Here is a 21,571-nt window from a genome sequence, read left to right as displayed (position 1 = left end):
TCAGGTGGCTATTTTAGGATGATAGTGGTGCAGGGAGTGAGGAGAGGGAGGCAAGGATAAAAACAAGGAGAGCAGACAGAGGCTATTCAGAAATACAAGTAATAGGTGAGAGTGGTCTGAGCCATGGGGTCTCAGAGGGATCAGATCCTGAATATAATGCAAAAGGTCCCTCTTTTCCCTCACCCTTAATTTCTTGAATTGTAATAACAACATTTCCCTAATTAAGAGAGTTTTTAAAAAGAGGGAGATGGTGATTATAGACAATTATTAACACTTACTCTGAAAGAGACATTGTGCAAAGTGCCCATCAACCCTATGAGGTCAATTTAATTATTAACACTTTCTGCAAGTAATGAATCTGAGGGATAGGGAGATCAAACCATATACCCAAGTACTCACTTCTCTGAGTGGTGGAGCTGAGAGGTGAGACCAGCCAGTCTGACCAGGAGCTACGCCAGGAGGGTGGTCTATGTGGTATGAAGGCTGTTCTCTCCTCACTCCCTTAAGTGTTTCAAGCTAAATCAGAGAGAGATTTGCCACATTCAGTATCTTTTCTGTCTGTAATTATTACCAAAGAATGAGGAAGTTGAGTGATGCTTAATGGTAGGAGAAATTTGTCCTTTACAATGCTGGTGTGTTGGTTGGCTGGAGAGTTGATTTACTGAAAAGTACAGAAAAGTAAGGAGCAAGGAGTTACATAAAAACACCTTTTCCGTGCTCTCTTAAGGTCACAATGCATTGAAAACAATTTAATTGTGGTTAAATACACATAAACCATTTTTAAGTGTACAGTTCAGTGGCATTCAGCACACTCACATTGTTGCGCAATCACCATCCATCTTCAAAGTCTTTTCATTTTACAAAACTGAAACTGTACCCATGAAACACTAACTCCCCATCCCCCTTCCCCTCAGTCCCTGGCAGCCACCGTTCTACTTTCTGTCTGTGCATTTGACTACTCTTAGGAACCTCATCAAGTGGAAACTCTTAGTATTTGTCCTTTTGTGACTGGCTTATTGCATTTAACATAATATCCTCAAGGCTCATTTGGCAGCATGTGTCAGAATTTATTTCCTTTTTCAGGTGGAATAATATTTCATTGTATGTATATACAGTATATACCACATTTTATCTATCCATTCATCCTGTTGATGAATCAAAACACATTTGAAGAATCTTCTACCACATTGACTTAACTGCTTGAATTTTAGAGATGGCATGATTTTATAATCTATTAGAAAGCCTCTTTCTTGCTGCTAGACCATAAAGTGAGAGATCTGAAGCCGCAAGTTTGACATGCTTGGTTCAGAGACTTAGCCATTGGCTTGTGTACATGAACAGGACAGTCTCTCAGTTCACGGAACTGAAATGTCTGTTGACTTTTCTTCCGTAGAATCATAAATGCGGAGTGTTTCCCACTGTACATTTTTATCTCATTTATTACGTTGCACTTGTCCTAAATTATGCTAATCATCTTGTTTGCACAGCAATTCACATTTAGGGTTGCATTTAGGTTTTGTGAAAATTTTACTTTCCACAATAAGTAATAGATTTGTTCAAATATTAATCTAAGGAAATGCAATTTGACAGTTCTTCAAAGAATGTATAAAATTAATTATAATAGAAAGTCATTTCAATTTCAATCATTAGAGAAAAAAACCTTCCAGCTTCAGATTATTCCCTTTCAGCTCATATCATAGACCTGTTGTCCATCATTATGGTCCCACACATGCCCGTTGACCAAATTACATGAATCAAATAAGCATTTTTGGGGTGTTTTATTCAGACTTTACTTTAAAATAAAATCTGCATAGACTCACTTTTAAAAATCTAATCAATATCTGCCAAACTAAAGATATTCCAATGTTCACTTCTGAAAGTTACTTCCATGGCTTGTTTTACCTGTTTTTAAGTGGCTCTGGTTTCACTCCCACCTTCTAATCCTCATGCAGCCATGCTCCAACCACATTGGCCTCTCTCTGTGTCCCTGAAATATACCAAGCGCTCTCCCACCTCAGGGCCAGAACACATGTCTTTTGCTCTGTCCGAAAAGTTCTTTGTTCAGCTAATTCCCACTCATCCTGTGACTGCAGCAAAAATGCCTCTCCCTTGAAAAGGCCTTCCCTGCTGGCCTTAATTACAGTAGGTTTTTCTGTATGTGCATAATCCACAAATATTTGTTTACCACAAACCGAGTGCGAGGAACTGTGGGTGATACAAATGAGAGTTGAGATGTTGAGCCTGTAGATGACAAGGAGAAGCCGGGGCACAAATCATTACCCCAAATTCTTCCTGACATGAAGATTACATTATGCCTGGAATGTTTTACCTTACTTTGCATTTGTTGCACTCATTGCAATTATGTAATCCTTGATGGAACTCAATTTAGTCTCCATCACATAACCCCCATCTAATAATGAGAAGTTAAAAAAAACAAGTCTTAATTGAGGATCCTTTTGTAAAATACCCAACCAGTTATTCCTCAGAGTTGGTAAGGTCATCAACTAGGCTGCAAGCTCTAGGGAAGCAGAGGCCACCTACTCGGGGCATGGCCCACTGCTTTCTGCCTAGAAGATACCTTGAAGTTGTTAATGGAATGAACTGATAAGGGGTAGTTGAAAGAGGACATACTCCATGCCACATGCCAAATGGGTGCTACAAGCCCAGGGAAGATTCCAGGCATAATGTAATCTTCATGTCAGGAAGAATTTGGGGTAATGCTTTGTGCCCCTGCTTCTCCTTGTCATCTACAGGCTCAACATCTCAACTCTCATTTGCATCACCCACAGTTCCTCGCACTCCATTTGTGGTAAACAAATATTTGTGGATTATGTCCTCCTCCCGCCACACTCGGCTTTCTATATTTAGATCTTCACAGCAGCCATCCTTAAAGGTTTGCCTTTTGAAAGCTCTCTTTGACAGCCGATGTCAACCTTCATTTAATTACTTCTTCTCTGGACAACTCTCTCTGGTGACTCTTAATGTGATCTGAGCATTCGGTTATTCAGCAAATATTTATTGACAGCCTAGTGGGTGCCGAGAAGGTGCCAGGAACTAGCAAAGCTGACAGTCCCCTTCCAGTGTCATGCTAACATGACAACTCTTAAAGAATCATTAAATAGAGCAGTTCAGCTTGGTTCAATATTGAGAGAGACCTAAATGCACCCAAATTTGGGCACAGTGCAGAGAGTAACTGAGCAGGAATGCTACGATGGAAAACCTGGACCCATTCCCAGCTTACTCTGATGTGTGCTTCACAGTGTAGCTTTATTATTCACAACTGGAAAATTTTTTCAAAGAATAGGAATCCACCCAAGCATCATTATATAAAAATACTCCAAAGTAAAAGAGAAATGATCATTCTATAGTATTGTTGTCATGCTTTTGAAAGAGTCAATTTAAAGACAATAAAAGCATCCTATTCGAAATGATAATAATAGACACAGTTGATGCTTGCTGAAGATAAACTTACAAACTACCTTTCGGGATGATTTTAATGACAAATCTAAGTTTGTGTAATTTTTTTCCTGGTTATATCAAGAGTTAGTATTATTTAGTGAACAATGATCGCTATAGCCAGTACATTATGATACTTACTGCAAAGAAGCTGGTAACTTCTGATCACCCTGTTTTCTGTAAGCTGATTAGGGAAAAATGACAGTGTATAGAAAGCCCTGGGCAGAGAGGCCCATATGCTGTTGTTTATTTTAGTATTCCTAAAGACAAACTCCCATGGAAATAGATTTTTTTAAGGGAAAATTTTCTAATAACATGGTCAACCCCAATGGGAAATCACATGCCGATGATGTAGTAAGCTTCCTGACTACTCAGAGATGGGTGTCTTTCTTAAGTCTCTTTCTGAGTTCTAGATCTTGTTGACATCCTAATATAGCTCTCCCAAAAATTTATTTTATTTTATAATCCTATATAATAAAAGGCTAACATGCAAATAGACCAAACGGTGGAACAACAGGTTGCTATGACATGCGCTGACCACGAGGGGGCATGTGTGAAACATGGCAGGCATTGGCCACAGTGGGATGGTGGAGCAGGTGACCGAGGGCGCCAGACCAAGGTGGGGAGCCGGTCGCTGTCATCGGGGCAAGCCTCTGGTGGTTACTGAAAATTCTTTGCTCACACGTGCCGCGGTCCCACCCAGCACTCACACCTGCTGCCGGCACCAGCCCCGCTCACACCCACTGCCAGTGCTATCCCCGCTAGCACCCACAGCCAGCGCTGGAGCTGCCGCTCACACCTGCTGCCCTTGCCCAGCGCCAGTCCTGATCACTTGGCGCCATCAGTGGGTATGAGAGGCAGGTGACAGCCCTGATTGCACTTGAGGCTTCTCCACCTCCCACTGCTCCTGAGGGGTGATCGGGACAGCAGCTACTGCTCACACCCACTGCTGGCACCAGCCCCACTCTCACCGCTGCTAGAGCTGACCCCAATTGCTCTGTACTGTCAGCGGGTGTGAGTGGAGCCGGCACTGTCAGTGTGTGGGAGTAGCAGTGGTGGGAACAGGGCTGCCAGCAGACAGGGGATAGGGGGCTGCGGTGTGAGGGTCTGGGCTGAGACTCGCCCCAGTGCCTACCACAGCCTCACAGCCCACAGTTTCTTTCAAGGTGCACGAATTCTTGCACTGGGCCCCTAGTAGTTTTATATATGTATACAGAAAAGTTGTAAAGATAGTGCATAGTGTTCTTAAATACCTCACACCCAATCTCCTCTATTATTAATATCTAACATTAGTATGGTACCATGCTTTTTTTGTCACAATTTTAGTGAACCAATTGATACATTATTAGTAAGTGAAGTCCATTCTTTATTCAGATTTCATTAGTTTTTACCTAACGTCCTTTTTTTTTAATCCTCACTGGAGGATATATTAATATTTTTTATTGATTTTAGAGAGAGAGGAAGGGAGAGGGAGAGGGGAGAGAGAAACATCAATGTGAGAGAGAAACATTGATTGGTTGCCTCCCGTACTCACCCTGACTGGGGATCCAACCCACAACTTTGGTATGTACCCTGACCAGGAATTGAACCTACCACCTTTTAGGTTATGGGGCAACACTCCACTCAGCTGAGCCACACTGGCCAGGGCCCTAACATCCTTTTTATGTCCAAGGATCTCATCCAGGCTGCTACAGTATATTGAATTGTCATGTTTCTTTAGGTTCTTTTTGGTTGTGACAGTTTCTCAGGTATTCCTTGATTTGATGACCTTACCAACCTTGAGGAGTACTGGTTGGGTATTTTACAAAAGGACCCTCCATTGAGACTTGTTTGATTTTTTTCTCATTATTAGATGGGGGTTATGGGTTTTGAAGAGGAGACCCACAGAGGTATAGTGTCGTTTTCTGCACATATATCAAGGGTACATACTATTAACATGATTTATCCTGTTGATGTTGACCTTGATGACCTGACTGAGCCAGTGCTCGTCAGATTTTTCTGTTGTGAAGTGACCATCCCCCTTTCCACACTGTACTCTTTGAAAGGAAGTAACTATGTGCAGCCCACTTTTAAGAAGTGGGGAGTTAACTATGAAAATTGTTAGGAATTCTTCCCCATGGGAGATGTGTTGATTCTCTCCCATTCAATCATTTATTTTATATCAGGATGAGCTCATGGATATTTACTTTATGATTTGGGTTATAATTCAATACTACATTATTTATTTTGTTGTTCAAATTGTTCCAGCATTGGAAGCTCTTTCTGTTGTTTCCTTTGTCCCTTTGACATCCTCTCATAATTGTGGGGTGTTTTTCTGTAGGTTTCGTTTTCTAAGCACTTTCTTCCTTTCTGGCACTAAAAGATGCTCCAGGATCATCTTTTATATTTCCTGCCCCAGTCCTAGAATGAGCTACTTTCTAAGGAGCCCTCCTAATGTATGTTTTGTTTGTTCCTTTGTTATGGTTTATAAAGTATTTTGGTTGCCCCTGTGCTTGGCACTTGACATACATTGTCTTTCTTTGTTCTCATGTCAATACCATTAGGTAACCTTTAACTTCATTTCATAAATGTAGAAACTGAGGCTCAAAGAATGTAAACGTTTTACACACAGCCACACAGTTAGTTAAAAATAGAGTTGTGATTCCAGCCCAGATCTGAATGTCTCCACAGTGTACACTCTGAACCTTCACTCCACAAGGCCAGCCTCCCTTGTTATCCAAGTTAACATTAGATGGAAACTATGCTATTGTGAACCACCCTGAAAAGATGAAAGCCAGCCAGCCTCTCCTCTGGGAAGACCCTCAGGATTCTCATCAGATTGATCCCTTTCTTCTCTGAACTTCCTTTGCACTGAGAGTTGAAAGCCTTCCCTGAATGTAGACGCTGTTTATGTGCTATCTTGTGGTTTTCTCCATCTATCTCAATTCCTAGATCAGATAGCCTGCTCCTCAGAGGGTAAGGCAAATATACCACCATCTAGGATTTTCAGAACAGACAGTGGTGATATAGCTGCCATCAAGGACAAATATTAAAGTATCTACCTTTCATACCAGGAAAGAATAGATATCAATTGAACTGATATCACATTGTCGTTATGGTAACTTTGCATTGACTCAGTTTCCCCCTCGGCAAGGAGCTTCTCAAAGATAAAGGTCATGTCTTTTCCATTCTACCAGGCCTAGAATAGTATATAACATGTTCTAGGTACTTAGTGTACATAAAATGCTTAACATTTATTGACTTCAGGGAAATAAAAATGTGCAAGAAAGGAAGAGGATGTGTAGTTAAAGAATACTCCTTGACTCAGCTGTGGACACTGTAACACAATCATAATAATGTATGTTCCAAATATTGATTTAGCTGAAGTTGTAAGGAAGAATTCGTACCATTGCCGAAATTCAATAGGATAATGTCTAAAGTTGATAAATCAAGAGATCACGTAGAAGCATGTTTAGGGCCACAGCAAATTAGGGCTTAGTTCAATTAAGTTACATGTCCAAAGTCACCCAGCTAGGAAATGGTAGAGATTCAAAGTGGGATGGGCTGACTCTAGGTTTCTCCTGCTCACATGGCACAGAGTGGGTGCTCAGTTACATGGGCCATGAGTTTGTTGATGGTGGAGAATGCATAGAATAAGCCACAAAACAGTTAAGTCGTTTTCTCAAGGCTCCACACTGGTCATGGTGATGCAGTTCACCCAGTTCTCTGTTTTCAGGTTGCTCTTCTCTCTGTGGCATCATGTTGCTGAATCTACAAAGAGAAATGTTAGAGTGTTAACTTCTAGACACTAGACACGTATAACCTCCTGTTCAGGTTCCAAATTCTGAATTCTCACATTTCTTACATTGTTTTTAAGTTGTAAGTACAATCACTAAGCACTGCGGAAGCAATGCCAAAGAAACTATTTCTGGCTGATTCTTGTTTCCTAATGGACAGAAGAAAACCTATGTCAATATTAGATTTAATGTATTTCTTCTACTCTGATCCAATTTAAAAAATAAAACTTTTCATCTGGCAAAATGTGAATTTTAAGGCATTGTGGGAGATTATGGTGAATCTCTGGTGGCCCTGATGTGGCAGAGGTCATCATCTGTCCCCCCAACACTAGGACAACAGCTCTCACACAAGGCTACTGGTTATTCAGGGCCTGAGTGGGTCACGGACACTGGTTACCCATTTTATCAGTTGACCTTGGCTGAGAAAGAGCTTAACTCTAAACTATTTGTCTATGGAAAACTGCCTTGCCATTGGTCACCTCATCCCCTCATTCACCTGTGGAAACCACCTCAGGCCTGGGTGTGGGCTGCCTGTGAGGATAGCCCTGCCTTATGCAGGCAGTAGGCTGGGCTCACTGATACGGTCCTACACCCACCAGTTTCAGAAGGAAAAGACACTAGACAATCAGCCCACAACCTTCCTACCTCCATGACCTCCTTTTTGCATTTCATCTTGATAAAACCATATCTGTGTTCTTTTCAAGGCTCAGCTCAAGCATTATCATCTCCTTTGCCAGGAAAGTTCCCACACACTTTGTTTGTAGCACCCCAATCAACCTACTATTCTCTGCCTGGTGTCATATGGGTGCCCATTGCATTGTCTCCAGTAGAAAGAACATAGACTTTTAAAGTAAAGACCAAGTCTTGCCTGTCTTCAGTTTCCTCACAACTCTTAGGATGGTGATTTTTCTAAGTCTGGGACTCAGTGGATACTGGGTTGCTGAATTTCAAACACATGTATGCCATGTGGTAACAAAGGTTTAGAAAGACAAGAATACCCACATTCTTTTTTCCTAATAACAGCTGTCTGATTACTGCCATGTTCTATCAGAGATTCATCCTTTAGTTATGGCTTTAATTTACCCCAGGATAGGGATAACACTAAACCAGACGCAAACTATGGCCTGTGGGCTAAATCCAACCCTCTGCCCATTCTCATATGGAATAATTTTTATGTATTTTTCTTTTTTTTAATTGAATTCATTGGGGTGACATTGGTTAATAAATTATAGAGTGCCTTGGCCAGGTGTCTTAGTTGGTTGGAGCATCATACCATACACCAAAAGGTTGCTGGTCCATTCCCAGTCAGGGCACATATCTAGGTTGCAGGTTTGATTCCCAGTCAGGGCACATACAAGCTATTAATGTTTCTTTCTCACACTGATGTTTCTCTCTCTCCCTTCCTCTCTCTAAAAATTAATACACATATTATCAGGTGAGGATAAAAAATATTAAAAATACAATTATATATGTTTCAGGGGTACAATTCTATAATACATCATTTGTGCATTGTATTGTGTGATCACCACCCCAAGCCAAGTCTCCTTTCCTCATCATTTATCCCTTTTTTACCCTCTCCTACCTCCCCCTGCCTCCCTTTCTCTCTGGTAATCTAATTTTTACATTTTTCAATGATTGGTGAGGAAAAAGAAGAAAAAACTTTATAACACAGTAAGATTACATAAATTTTAAATTTTAAATTATATGATGTCATTATTGATGAATAAAGTTTTATGGGAATGCAGCCATACCCATTTGTCTGTATTGTCTGTGGCTGTTTTGCAGCAAAACAGCAGTTGAGTAGGTACCACAGAGACTGTACATCCCACAAAGCCTAAACTATTTACCATCAGACCCTGTGCAGAAAAAGTCTGCCAACCCCTGTTCTGAGTCATCCTCAGCAATGTCTACGATAGTGTAAAAAAGGAGTTGGGTGATCTTTTTGTAAAGGAGGGAGTTGGAGGAAAGCACAGGATGCCTGAAGGAAAAGACTTGGAAACAAGAGAAGGAAGAAAGGGGAGGCAGAGGCCCACTGGGAGGTGCCAGATCTCTGGGTTTTGTGCACCTGGGTAACAAAAATCTCCACTAAGCAACCTCAGTCTTTGTGGATTCTCACAGATGGTGGACATCAGCGGGGCAGACATTGGCTATGTTACATAAGCTTTATGGTCTCTATTAAGGACTCTGCATGGTTCCTTTGGACAAATTTTAAACTAGGAAAGATGAGAGTAGAAGGTTGTCAGTCATTCCCTACCATTCCATGTACCAACGCTAACTAACACCAAAGGGCTCTACGTAGCCCACTTGTCTGACTCAACCATGTCGGGGAGGGGGTGTCTGTGTTGAGTGTATATCTATCTGTGTATTTCTTTAGAGGGAATTCATTTTGGATGAATGCCAATGAATTATCACATATGTGGGGATCATTAAACACTTAAAGTTTATAAATAAAGACATCAATTAGAACTTGGCTAAAATCAGTGCAGCCTCTTCAAGAGTTGGGGTGATAGTGTTTTGTTTAGAAAGCTGCTGTCATTCTCATGTGTTTCTCTTCTTTTCTAATACAGGGTAATGCCCTATACTTCAAATCAGCCAGAAACGTGACAGTGAACATTCTCAATGACCAGACTAAAGTGCTAACTCAGCTGATAACAGGTAAGAGAAGAAAGAACCTCGCAGCGCCTGGTCCATGCTTAGCACTCAGAAAATGTAGAGCCACAGCTTGAATGTAAACCATGTGAACTAAAGAAAGCAGTGTCTGCTAGCACATTTTACAGGATGGGGAAAGGGAAGGTAGCGTGTGCTCCATGGTTCCACCAAAGGGTAAAGTGTCTTCCTAAAGACACATTTAACGTATGCAAATCCAATGATACCTGTTTAGGGGGAATAGACTGGTTTTCATGTAGCATCGCCCCCAAACACAAGCCAGGGGCTTCCTCCGGTGCTCAACCACAAAAAAGCTCTGCTCCAGCGCTGGAGGAAAGCTGGCTGTGTTGATTAGTTGAGAGAGAGCACAGTGTACATAAAATGGTGCTCACCATACTTCATGGGGTATAAAAGGGATTTTTAATGATAGTTTGAATTCAGCTGAATTTGCCAGATTCGCTGACTTTCAGCTTACCTCAGTTGCAAGATGCAGATGTACCCCCACTGAAAAGGTTTGTGTGGCTCCTTTTCAGATAGCAGGTCTGCCCCTAAAAGCTGTGGAAAGCACCTCCAGGGTTCTAAGCTGCATATTCCTGAAATGTAAACAGGGATTGATTGTTCACAGTAATGCTTCTGGTGATAAACAGGGGCCTCATGGCCATGGTAACATGCTGTGTGGTATGACCAGTGCCCCCGTGGTATGGCCAGGGGCCCCTCATTATGTCACGAGCAGCAGTAAACAGAAGCCAGCAAGCACCTCACAGTGGAAAGGAAAAAAGGGGGTGTCTGAATGGCATTGTTCTATGTCCAAACAGAAAATGCCATTTTTTGGCCTCAGGGCTGAGAGGAAACTATACAGATGGACATTTTGAGAAGGCAGTTGCCCACCTGCCCTGAATGAAATGTTACTGCAACTGAAACATCTGGAGCCCCACTAACACGCATGGCCCAGGGAAATGGATGCCTGCATGCCCAGTCTGGCTGGGGAAAGAGCCTCCCTGTCTGCTCCACAGGAGCCCTGCCTATGGCTGTCTGGGGTCCACAGCCCGTGGGTTACTTGGACCATCTACCAGTGAAGAACTCAGGGATGGAAAGAGCAGTCCATAAACAGGTTGTTCCGGCAGGCATGCATGTGCATTGTTGGCGATGCTTACTGAACATCTGGCCCACAGTCACAATGTTAAATAATTAAATAAACAGCTTCAGTAAGCAATGATTTAAGTAGCTTGTGTGAAAATTGCCTCCAGGAGGGGAATAAATCCAACCTCCAGCTCCCAGAGTTCCACATTCAAAAGGAACTTATTTAGCCTGTTGATCATTTGCCATTTATTCGCAGTGGGAGATTTGGTTGATTTGAGAGATTTTGTTTTGATGAAGCTGAAACTGCCCAAATGACTATTTCTTAGCAAAGAAGCAAAGAATCAGTTTTTCTCCCTGTTTCTTTCTTCTTTTCTCCTCATATTCTCTCTCTCTCTCTCTCTCTCTCTCTCTCTCTCTCTCTCTCTCTCTCTCTCTCTCTCTCTCTCTCTCTCTCCCCTCTACTGTTCTATCCACTCTCTTGACTCCCTCCTTCCCTGTCTTCTGTTTTTCTGACTCTCCTGCCCAAGTCAGCCCGTCTTGGGAGCTGACACACCTATCCTTAACTCTTAAGGCCAGGCACAAGGATAGCTAATGTTAGCATGAGATGAGCAAAAAGCCATTCTACCACTAGCTGGGAAGAGCCTTTCAAGATGATTTCTAAAGAGGATAGCAGATGTGTTCAAAATATAATTCTAAGCACTCCTACACACACACACCGCACCCCCAAAGTTTTCCTTCAGGCTTCTCCATTGACATTTATGCACACAGAGTTGCAGCTCCAGGAGATTCCTCTAAAGCATGTTATAGTTGCTGGTTTACTTATCCGAGAGCAAATGACTCCTGTCGTCCAAGAGTCCAGGTTTACTATGGCAATCCAGAAGATTCAAGAATTCCCATTTAGTTGGTGTGGCTCAATGGTTGAATGTTGACCTACAAACCAAGAGGTCATGTTTCAATTCCTGGTCAGGGCATATGCCCTGGTTGGGGCTTGATCCCCAGTAGGGGGTATGCAGGAGGCAGCTGATTGATGATATTTCTCTCTCATTGATGCTTCTATCTCTCTGTCCCCTCCCCCCCCCCATCTCTCTCAAATCAATAAAAACATTAGGGGGAAAAAAGAATTCCTGTTTACCTAAGTAATGTCTCAAAGCCCAGAAGAAATTCCAGTATTAGCAATTCACGTACCCTTTTCTGATGAAGCAATGCTTTAAGTGATGGTTAAGTTCCCAAGCTAGACCACAAATAGATTTTTGCCTTAGACCGCTGCTGATTTTAGTGTCCGCTCAGTAGTGGGTCCTAGCAGGAAACCCTCGGATTTGCCACAATAAAATGGTGGGGCAATCTTCCACAACATCTCGCCAGAGCGGGGAAGGGACCCAGTATCAAGAGAGTTGGGGAAAGAAATTCGACTGGGTAGACTGCAGGCCTTTCTGGCATCCATATTGATGGCCACTGCGGATGCATCCTGGTGGTTTCCAGGTCGCTCGGTGGAGGAGATTAATGGAAAAGGTGCTTTACTTCACACACAGAATACCATGCACAGAGTGGGGGGTGGAGGGGGAAGGCACTGGAGATTAGTTCCAGGTTACACATAGTGGTTTTTCTACCCCCGAGAGGAACAATGGGTTCACCTCCTGAGTAGTCAAGTCTCTGGTTGCATTCGAATTCTCTCTAGAACAGCGATTTTCAACCTTTTCCATCTCATGGCACACATACACGAGTTCCTAAAATTCTACAGTACACCAAAATTATATTGTTTGCCTATCTGACAAAAACAACTGGTATAATGTTGATTCATTCACATGGGATGGCTATTGTTGTGTTGGCAGTTGCCATTATTTGACAATCTAAGGGAAAAGAGGTCAGTGCCCCTGACTAAATAGTCAGGTATTAAAAATTATTGTGGCACACCAGCCTGCCAGGGCACACTGGTTGAAAACGCTGTCCTAGAATCTTTTTTTTTAAGATCTCATTATGTCCAAGGAGGTTTGGCAGCCCCAGGTGAAACTGACAAAAGCACAAACCTCAGTCTCTCTGTGAGGTTTTGGCTAAAACTACCAATTAATGAGTTTGCTACACCCAGATGGTTCTGGCCCTTGGTAAATTCCATTTTGTGTTCTGAGAAGCCCTGCAAAGCAAGTAACTTAGTTGTGTTTTCTGTTCTCTGATTACCGCCGTCATCTCTTCAGTACACTCTCCTGTACATCGCAGGTACCATTCATAAGTTGGGAGTAAACACATTTTACACAGAGGCAGGTGGTCTCGACTCCTCAGGGGCCCCATCTCATGTGATGGCCCAGGTCCGTGGAGGCAAAGTCCAAGTGTTTGTATTCCCCAGTCATGCCACCAATTTGCCATCTGATTGGATATAGAGTGGGCAACCTGGGCTCACCACTGCCCATTCCAGGATCATTCATTCATTCATTCATTCATTCATTCATTAGCACTCCTTTACTTCCTGATCCCCAATCACTCCCCTAAAAAAAGGTAACCCTGAAGCATTGGCAAATAATACAGACTCTCCTGAAGGTTAGGGTATCACCAAGAAGGCAGCTGCATCTTCGCCCTCCCAGGACAATTAATCCGAAGCCCTCACCGTGCACCTCTATTCTTTCAGGCTCGCTCTCTCTCTCTCTCTCTCTCTCTCTCTCTCTCTCTCTCTGTTCCTTGTTTCCAGCTTTCTACTTCCCTTCATCCTCTACAAGCTCCTTTTCTATATGCTCCTAATGTTGATTCCAGCTTCCTCCTCCTTCCTGGACAAATAAACATTTTTTTTTTTTTTTTTTACTGTGGAGCAATTATGAAAGCTCAGCTCCAGACCGAGATCTGCCACTAATCCACCAGATCACCTTGAGAGAGCACTCAACCTTCCTGCTACGCACTCTTCTCACCTGCAGCATGGAGGCAGTCAGAGAAGACAATGCCCAGGCCCTGTGCCATTGGAAATTTGGGGTTGTATCTGCTAGTTCAGTTCCCCACTCACTAAGAAACTTTCCCAATGCCCTTATTTTTGTCAGAGGGCTAGTGTGGATGTTCTGGGAAGAGATCAGGTCTGCCTGGTGGACATGATCATGTGTGTGAGGCAAATGCCCTAAAGGTTTTGGTCATTAATTCTTTTCAGTATGTTATGACCACTGCATTAAAATCCCCTACATTTCACAGTGTTTTTTGCCTCCAAAGTTCTTTTTATAAGCAGTGTAATGTGATCATTTTAAACTTATGATGGGGTAGATAGGATAGGGTGATAGTACAATTTTACAGATGCAGAAAATGAGGTTCAGAAAGACCAAATGATTTGCTGAAAGTCACATTACCAGAAAATGAGCAGTCCCAGACATCCAGGGGCTGTCTAGGAACTATCAGCCAAGCCTTCAGGTTTGCCCATTTGACCATAAATAATTTCACAGAGCATCAACACCAGACAAGTCCACTCGGTGGCCAGGAAGGATAAAGACAAAACAAAGACAGCTCAGACAGAATGAAAACGTTTATCCAAACCACAAAAATGACCAAACATTCCTCTACCCTAGCTAATAGGACTGTTGTTTCTTTATCCATTACACTTTTGGCATGGCTCTGGTCTTCCCTACCTCTAGAAAAGATTTATTAAGATACCAATCTTATAATTACCCCCACTTCCTGACAGGAGCTAATTCCAAGCGAAGTCTTGCTTCCTTAAATCCAGCCCTAAATAACCTAATATAAGGCCAAATACTATATAAGTCTTTCCTTATTACCAACATGCCTCCGGTGGTTCCCTTGGGTGTGTGTCTCCCTTAGAGCAATGAGCACTAAAGCCAACTTGTTGAACAACTGCTGTGTTCATGGCCATTTTTGCCTGGAAGGCATGAGGACTCTTTTATTTCTACTTTTTATTAATAAAGAGAAGGAAGCAAAAATTCTATATCAGAATCTCCTGGAAAATTCTGGTTAAATATAAGATTTTTAGACCCTAACCTCATTTTTTTTTCTGTATGAATTTCCAGACCAAACGATAAATTCCTTTTGACCTGACCTGGGCTTGATGAGGGTGATGACACTGGGCTTATTCTGATGAACTTCATGTGTTCAGGTAGCTCCAGCTCAGGCAGACTGAATTGTCTCCTTCCTGTTTTTTTAGGAATTCTAGCACATAACCTGTTTTACTTTTCCCATAGTACCTAAAACCCTCTGTGTCTATTTATTTATAAAGTAGAGGCCCAGTGCACAAATTTGTGCACAGGTGGGGTCTGGCTGGCCTGCCCTGATCAGAGCCAATCTGGCTGAGCCAGCTAGGGGGAGGGGCCTCGGATGGTTGGCCTGCCAGCCCCGCCCCCAATTGGGCTGGGTGGGGCGATCAGGGGTGGGGCTGGCTGGGGGGAGGGGCCACGAGCAGTTGGCCTGCTGGCCAGCCCCACCCCCTGGTCAAAATCCCAATCGAACTCCCATTCGAGGGGACAATTTGCATATTAGCCTTTTATTACATCAGATGTTTCAACTTATATGCATTTGTCTCTATCAGAAGATAAGTGTTTTGGGACCAGGCACCTTGTCCTTTTTATGCTGCCATAGTCCTACCTTCAAGAATAATATCTGTTGTCATATGATAAACCCTCTGAAATTTATTTTTTATGGAATAAAATTCTAGCATAAAAGATACAACAACTTCCTAGGCAAGTCATTGCAAGATATTATAACCTTTCCTGCCAGGAAAGGATCTATATACTGAGGAAATAGACTTGTCTGGTGACAGAGTAGGACAGATTTCAGCTGAATTTAAAGCCCCCCTTTTACAACAGTTGGAGGTGGTCAAAGATAAGCTGGTTGCTTTATGAGGTGGTGAGCCTTCCGTGCCTTGATGTTGTCAAGCTGAAATCTACAAGTACTGGTATTTGATAGTAATTTGGTGGTTAAGCTGAGGGAAATCTCATTCAAGCATTGGTTTGGAAGAAGGACATGATGGCCTTTAAAATAATAGCCTGAGAGCATATGATAAAAGGTAATTGACAAGACATGGCTGAAGTCATGAGCCTGATTTTCATGGTTGACTTCTGAAAACCAATCCACTTACATTGGAGTCCAATGCAATCTTCTCAGACATATGAGCTCTATGAAAAGCTCTTTGTAATTGAATGCAATGAAGCTAATGTATTCTCCCTCTCTCTCTTCCAGGTCCAAAGGCTGTAGAAGCCTACGGCCAAAGGTTTGAAGTAAAGACAGTTTCTGGAAAATTGCTCTTCTCTGCGGATAACAATGAAGTGGTTGTTGGAGCCGAGAGATTGCGAGTTTTAGGTAAGGAAATGTTTTCATTGGTCTGATGCTACTGTGTCCATTTGAGAGTAAGAGTGGAATGGTGTCTAGAGAAGAGATTTAGGCCAATTACCTGGATTCTCTTAAGTCATTGAACCCCCCACTTGGAGCATGATCCCTGGTGAAAATTTCTCAGGACAGGAAGTCTTTGTGGCACATCTGCCAGCACTGAGCTTAGAGTGGGGTAAGTGCTCATGCCAGGAAGTATAATAGGGCACATCCAGTCCTCACAGCGGGCAGTCTTTTGAGAAGCAGTCAAGACCTGTATGCGTGTTAGAGCGATTACCAAGCCTGGCTGTAACTTGAGAATGACCTTTGCTGGTGACTTCATAGAAAATCAGCACAATTGCATTTCTGGATCGCTTTGGTTGACCTATGTGAAGGTTTTATCTCTATAGAGTGGTTGTTTGACTTGTTTTAATCTATTAGGTCTGGAGTTGTTTTTTACACTCTATATTAAAGTAAAATTCCACTAAAAAAAAAGAGGTTTGTGTTCATGCTCAGTGTGTTGGTTTTGGTTTGGCTTCTTTGTAGTCATGCTTTCTGAACATGGAGATGTGAGGTGATAAATCCCAAGCATGGAGCCCTTCAATTCTAAAATCTATATGGAAAGTCTGTTACTTGAATCCAAACCAAAGTACTCTCATTGCCTCTTTTCTAAAAGTTCAGGGAAAATATATTTACTAGGTCAGACTTTGCATGATGAGGGAGGATCAGTCGACTCTGTGCTTATTTTTGAACTGGATTTTAAAATTGGATCATGTACATAGCAATAAGGAGTGAGCCACTTTTTCTGTGCAGCCTATAGTTTTGTAGTTCTTAATCTAAACTTAAAATTTAAATTATTCCTATTGGAAAAAACTAGAAGCCACCATATGCAGATGACACAGTGAGTTGGGGTTGCTCTTCCACAATCTTTCAGGTCCCTGCCATCCTCATCCTCCTCCTGAATTATTTGGAAATGGTTATTTTTTTTCCCTTCTGACTGTAGTATTGGGGGTAGAATATACTGTAATATGGATCATCTCTACTTCTGTATCTATATATCACTAGACTTCAACCACAGTATTCTTTTTCCCTGTCCACCTTTTTGCCTATAGGATATCCTGTATGTCATTATATTAATATATTAAAAATCTACAAATCCATTTTTCACTTTTTATACTGTTGGATATTTATTAAAACTTTTACTGGGTTATTGAAAAAATTTAGTCTTATTAGAAAATTTAAAAAAAAATCACCTAGGAAACTTCTGAAAAGTTTAGGTTCATAGATCCAACCGTGACTTACTGAGGTAGAAGCTCTGGTGGAAGGGCCCAAGAATGTGTTTGTAAAAACACTTGCAGACCTCGGCTGGTGTGTCTCAATGGTTGAGTGTCTGTCCATGAACCAGGAGGTCAGGACACATGCCCAGGTTGTGAGCTCGATCTCCAGTAGGGGGTGTGTAGGAGGGAGCTGATTAATGATTCTCTCTTATCATTGATGTTTCTATCTCTCTTCCTCTCCTTTCTCCTCTCTGAAATAAATAAAAATGTATTTAAAAAAAAACACTTTCAGAAATTTCTATGGTCCCATAGTTGGAGGCATTGAATCTGAGAACACAAGAAATTAGTGTTTTGTGGCTGTTCCGGTGCTTGGCTGACCTGGATCTTAATCCCTGCTCTGTCATCTTTTAGATGTGTGACTTTCGGCTAGTTACTGACAACCTAGCCAGTTTTCTTTTCTGTTCAATTGGAGTAAGAACATCTACCATCTCAAATTACCCCTACAGTTAAATGAGATCATATTATGTGTACTTATCACCATGCCTACCTCAAAACAGTACTCAGCCAATAGTAGCTGCTGCTGCTGTTAATACTCCTGCTACTGCTTCTATTAATAATACTAATACTACTTTTCCTTCTATTGATCCCTAAGAGTCTCTGAAATGCAGTAGTTAAAAACTCAGAAATTAACCCAAATATGATTTTACCCATCTGTATCCTTTCCTAGCTGTGTGCCCTTAAGCAAGTTATCTAACCTCTCGGTGCCTATGTCTGTTCATCTACAAAATGGGGGGAGGTTAATAGAAGTATATACCTTCTGAAATTCTTGGAAGAATTGAATGAAATAATCTATGTAAAGTGGGTAGTAAGTTGGCTAACAAATAAGTGATCACGAAGTGCTGGCTGGAAATTACTATTTGTTCTCAATATTATTAGTTTCACTAAGCATCTCCTTGCTCCTCATCACTGCTGTCCTCCTCCTGCTCATTGCCTCTGCCCTCAGTCAATCAGCTTGTCTGGTCTGTTTCTCTCTCTCCTACTCTCCCTCTCCCTCCCCATCAATCATCCCACCCTCCACTCTCCCACCTGTATTTGTCCCTGACTTTCCTATCACTGTCACTAGCCCCATTATGCTCCCTGTCAGTCACAGAACTTCAGCATCATCCTGACCAATACCAGACTCAGCAGAATCATAAGATGGAAGTGGCTGTCCTGAGGGGTTCTATGGAAGTGAGAATTCAGGGTGCAGAGGCAGGGAGTGGAGGACCACTAATCCCTGGTCAGGCGCCCCCCTGTGGTATGAACTGGAACAACACTCTGTCATCTTGCTTTTTCCAATCTATAATATGAGAATTTGTTGTCTAGAGAAGTTTAAATTTTTTTAATTCAGCAACAAAATCTTTTAAAAATAAAATTTTATACCAAATTCCAATAAATAAAATATATGAAAGTCCAGGACTGCTCTGGGTTGTGGGTGGGGCTTTGGAGGGGCAGAGGTCAGAGATTAGAGTCATAGCTGCAGAGTTTCATTCTTTCCCCCTTTATGTACTACCTGTTAGTGCTTATTTTTAAAACCTCTTAAGTGCATGGTCTTTATAAAATAAAGTCTATGACAACTTGTGATCCAGGTACCATGCTTCCTATGAATTCTTCCATTTATACCTCACTAGATCCTGTGAGGTAGGCACCAGTTTATCACCCCCATTTTACAGGTGACAGACCTCAGCCCTGCACAGTAAAGACTGAGAGCCAGAATTCCCAGCCAGGAGTTCTGAATGCAGACTGCTTTACTTGAAAGCTCTATACTTTCCTGCCTCCTCAAATGTATCCCATTTTCAGATGAGTAAACTAAGGCTTGAAAAAATGAAGAAAGTAGACCAAGATCATGTTCAAATCCTTGCCTGTGGACTTCAGCCTCAATGCACTTAACTGCATGTAAATGTGTTAGTTCTAAGATCCTTTCCAGCTCTCACAGTTAATGGGTTTTCCCTATTATTTGTAGAAATGGCACTTTCCATAGTAGTGCTAGGTTTGGGGCTTTAATCACACACACACACACACACACACACTTTCCAAGCTGTTCTCTTATTCAATACTACTTTGCTCTACCAGCTGTAAAGTAATTGCCCAGGGGAAAGAGTGATGGTATCTCATGCCAAGATCCTTTTGTACAAATGGTGCTTGGCACTTCCCATTAGTTTCTTAGTGCTTCATGAATCAACTCGCTGCTTTTAAATCTGACTTTGCAAAGATACAGAGTAATTGTAGATGTCCCAACACTTTGGTTGAATCTTAGTGTACAAAGCTATACTGGTATCACTTAAGAACTTTTTGCCATCTACCCCACCACTATGCAGACTAAGGGCTGAAAAATTATCCTGGTTTTTGGTCTCTTCAAGGCAGGTGGGTGTTGTTGTAGTTGTCACTTATGCTTGTGATGGATCTCTTTGAGATGATTTTGGATAAAATCTGTCTCTCTCCATCATTAGGAGCATTTGTTTTTTATGTAAAGGCATAGAAAGAAAGCATCATGATAAAGACCAGTGCTGAAATTAGGAAATGACCGCCCCTAAATCTCGTGTCAGCCTACTCAGTGAAATGAGCCTCGTGGGTTGCAGAAACAAGCTTCCTGTCAGCTGGGATACCGCCATATGGTGCGGAACAAGAAATTTAGGCAATTTCATCTTCAGCTTAGTGAGAAGTTTGTCTTTTGCAGTGGTCAGACTGCCAAACTAAACTTACAAAGAGGGCACTGGCTTATCACCTTGATTTATAGAAGAGCAAACTGAAGCACAAAGTGAAATGCAACTTGACCTAAGTTCCACAGAGAAAACTGGTGGAGTCAGGATCTACACCCAGGCAGTCTTACCCATGACACTCAATGGCCTCTTTCACAGTAACCTTCCACTTCACCAAATTCCACAGCGTGTGGGCATCAGTGTGAGCGGGAAAGAACAGGGCCACAGTTGTTCAGCTATTCCTCTGCTTTTTGCCTTCTATATACTCTCTGGTACCCACACTTCTCCCACATCTGACTTTCTCTGCTTCCCTCACTGATGCTTCTTTCACCAAATAAACTATGTGGATTCACACTTGGCATCACATGTGGCCACCCCCACGGCTCAGTCCTAGTTTTTCTCTTTTCGCATTTCTATGGCAAATTACATACAGTTGCAACATTTGCTCTTTTCAGCTGACCCCCAATTCTGTATTAGCCTTGAACTGTCTTCTCAATTCTCATTCCAAATTCCCAGATAGCCTGGGCTTTTCTGCACGGCTGTCTTTCCATCACTTTGACTTCATCACCTGCCGCTGAACTTATGTCTCCCGACCAAGCTCCTGCCTCTCCAGAACCCATTTCCTTCATTCTCCATATGGGGCCACCATTCCCCTCATCTCCAAGGCCTTGCTTTTATTCAGGTACCAGACCCTGTCTTTCTTCATATAGGCATGCCTGTACCAATTTTGAGTTTTCCATATTACAAAGATATCTAATTAAGTCTGACACAAGAAAACTTAGATCTGTAGGCAAGTCCATCAATTACCCAAAAAGGTATAAAATTAGTGTGCAAGATGAGGTATGGTAGAGTTTAATTACAAAACAAAATTATTAAATATTGTACAGGAATGGTCTTTTAAGAGCAGCAAGAAAATTCACAACATAGGCCAGTGCATTGAAGAGGCATCTTGGTGAAGACAGCAGGGAAACATAATTTTGATTTTCATTAATGGCCTATTTCATTGAATAATGAATTGAACATTATAGCATTTATAAACAAAGCATAATTATAAGGTGTTATTCTAATTGCTAATTAGGTCTATTTATACTCTAGATTCGGTTTTTAAATATCGGCTCTAGATGCCACTTGATGCTAATTATCCAAGTTATGTTATCATCAACTGAAAAACATTTTTAATTAAGTCTAAAGCCATTTAAATTAGCATAAGATTTATAGAACTTTAAATGTGATCTGATGCTTTTATTATTTTTTTTAGGAAGACATCAGATGATATATTTAGCCTTTTGAATTAGTTTTTGATGAAACATTCTACTGAAAC

At 41.8% G+C, this 21,571-nt stretch overlaps 1 protein-coding gene across 1 annotated transcript in view; it reads left to right on the top strand.

Annotated features, from left to right (window-relative positions):
- The window catches only part of SGCD (sarcoglycan delta), a gene marked incomplete at its 3' end in the record, with an annotated part of 771,422 nt that overhangs the window by 651,422 nt on the left and 98,429 nt on the right, over positions 1 to 21,571 (top strand). Inside the window, exons 5-6 of the mRNA XM_080672659.1 lie at positions 9,800 to 9,887; positions 16,110 to 16,229. Of these exons, the coding sequence (XP_080528785.1) occupies positions 9,800 to 9,887; positions 16,110 to 16,229 (208 nt within the window). The remainder of the gene's footprint in view (positions 1 to 9,799; positions 9,888 to 16,109; positions 16,230 to 21,571) is intronic.

Source organism: Plecotus auritus (assembly GCF_963455305.1).
Source record: "Plecotus auritus genome assembly, chromosome: 6".
NCBI classification, from domain to species: domain Eukaryota; kingdom Metazoa; phylum Chordata; class Mammalia; order Chiroptera; family Vespertilionidae; genus Plecotus; species Plecotus auritus.
The sequence above is the reverse complement of the archived record's forward strand: the minus strand, read 5'-3'. Positions and strand labels throughout refer to the sequence as shown.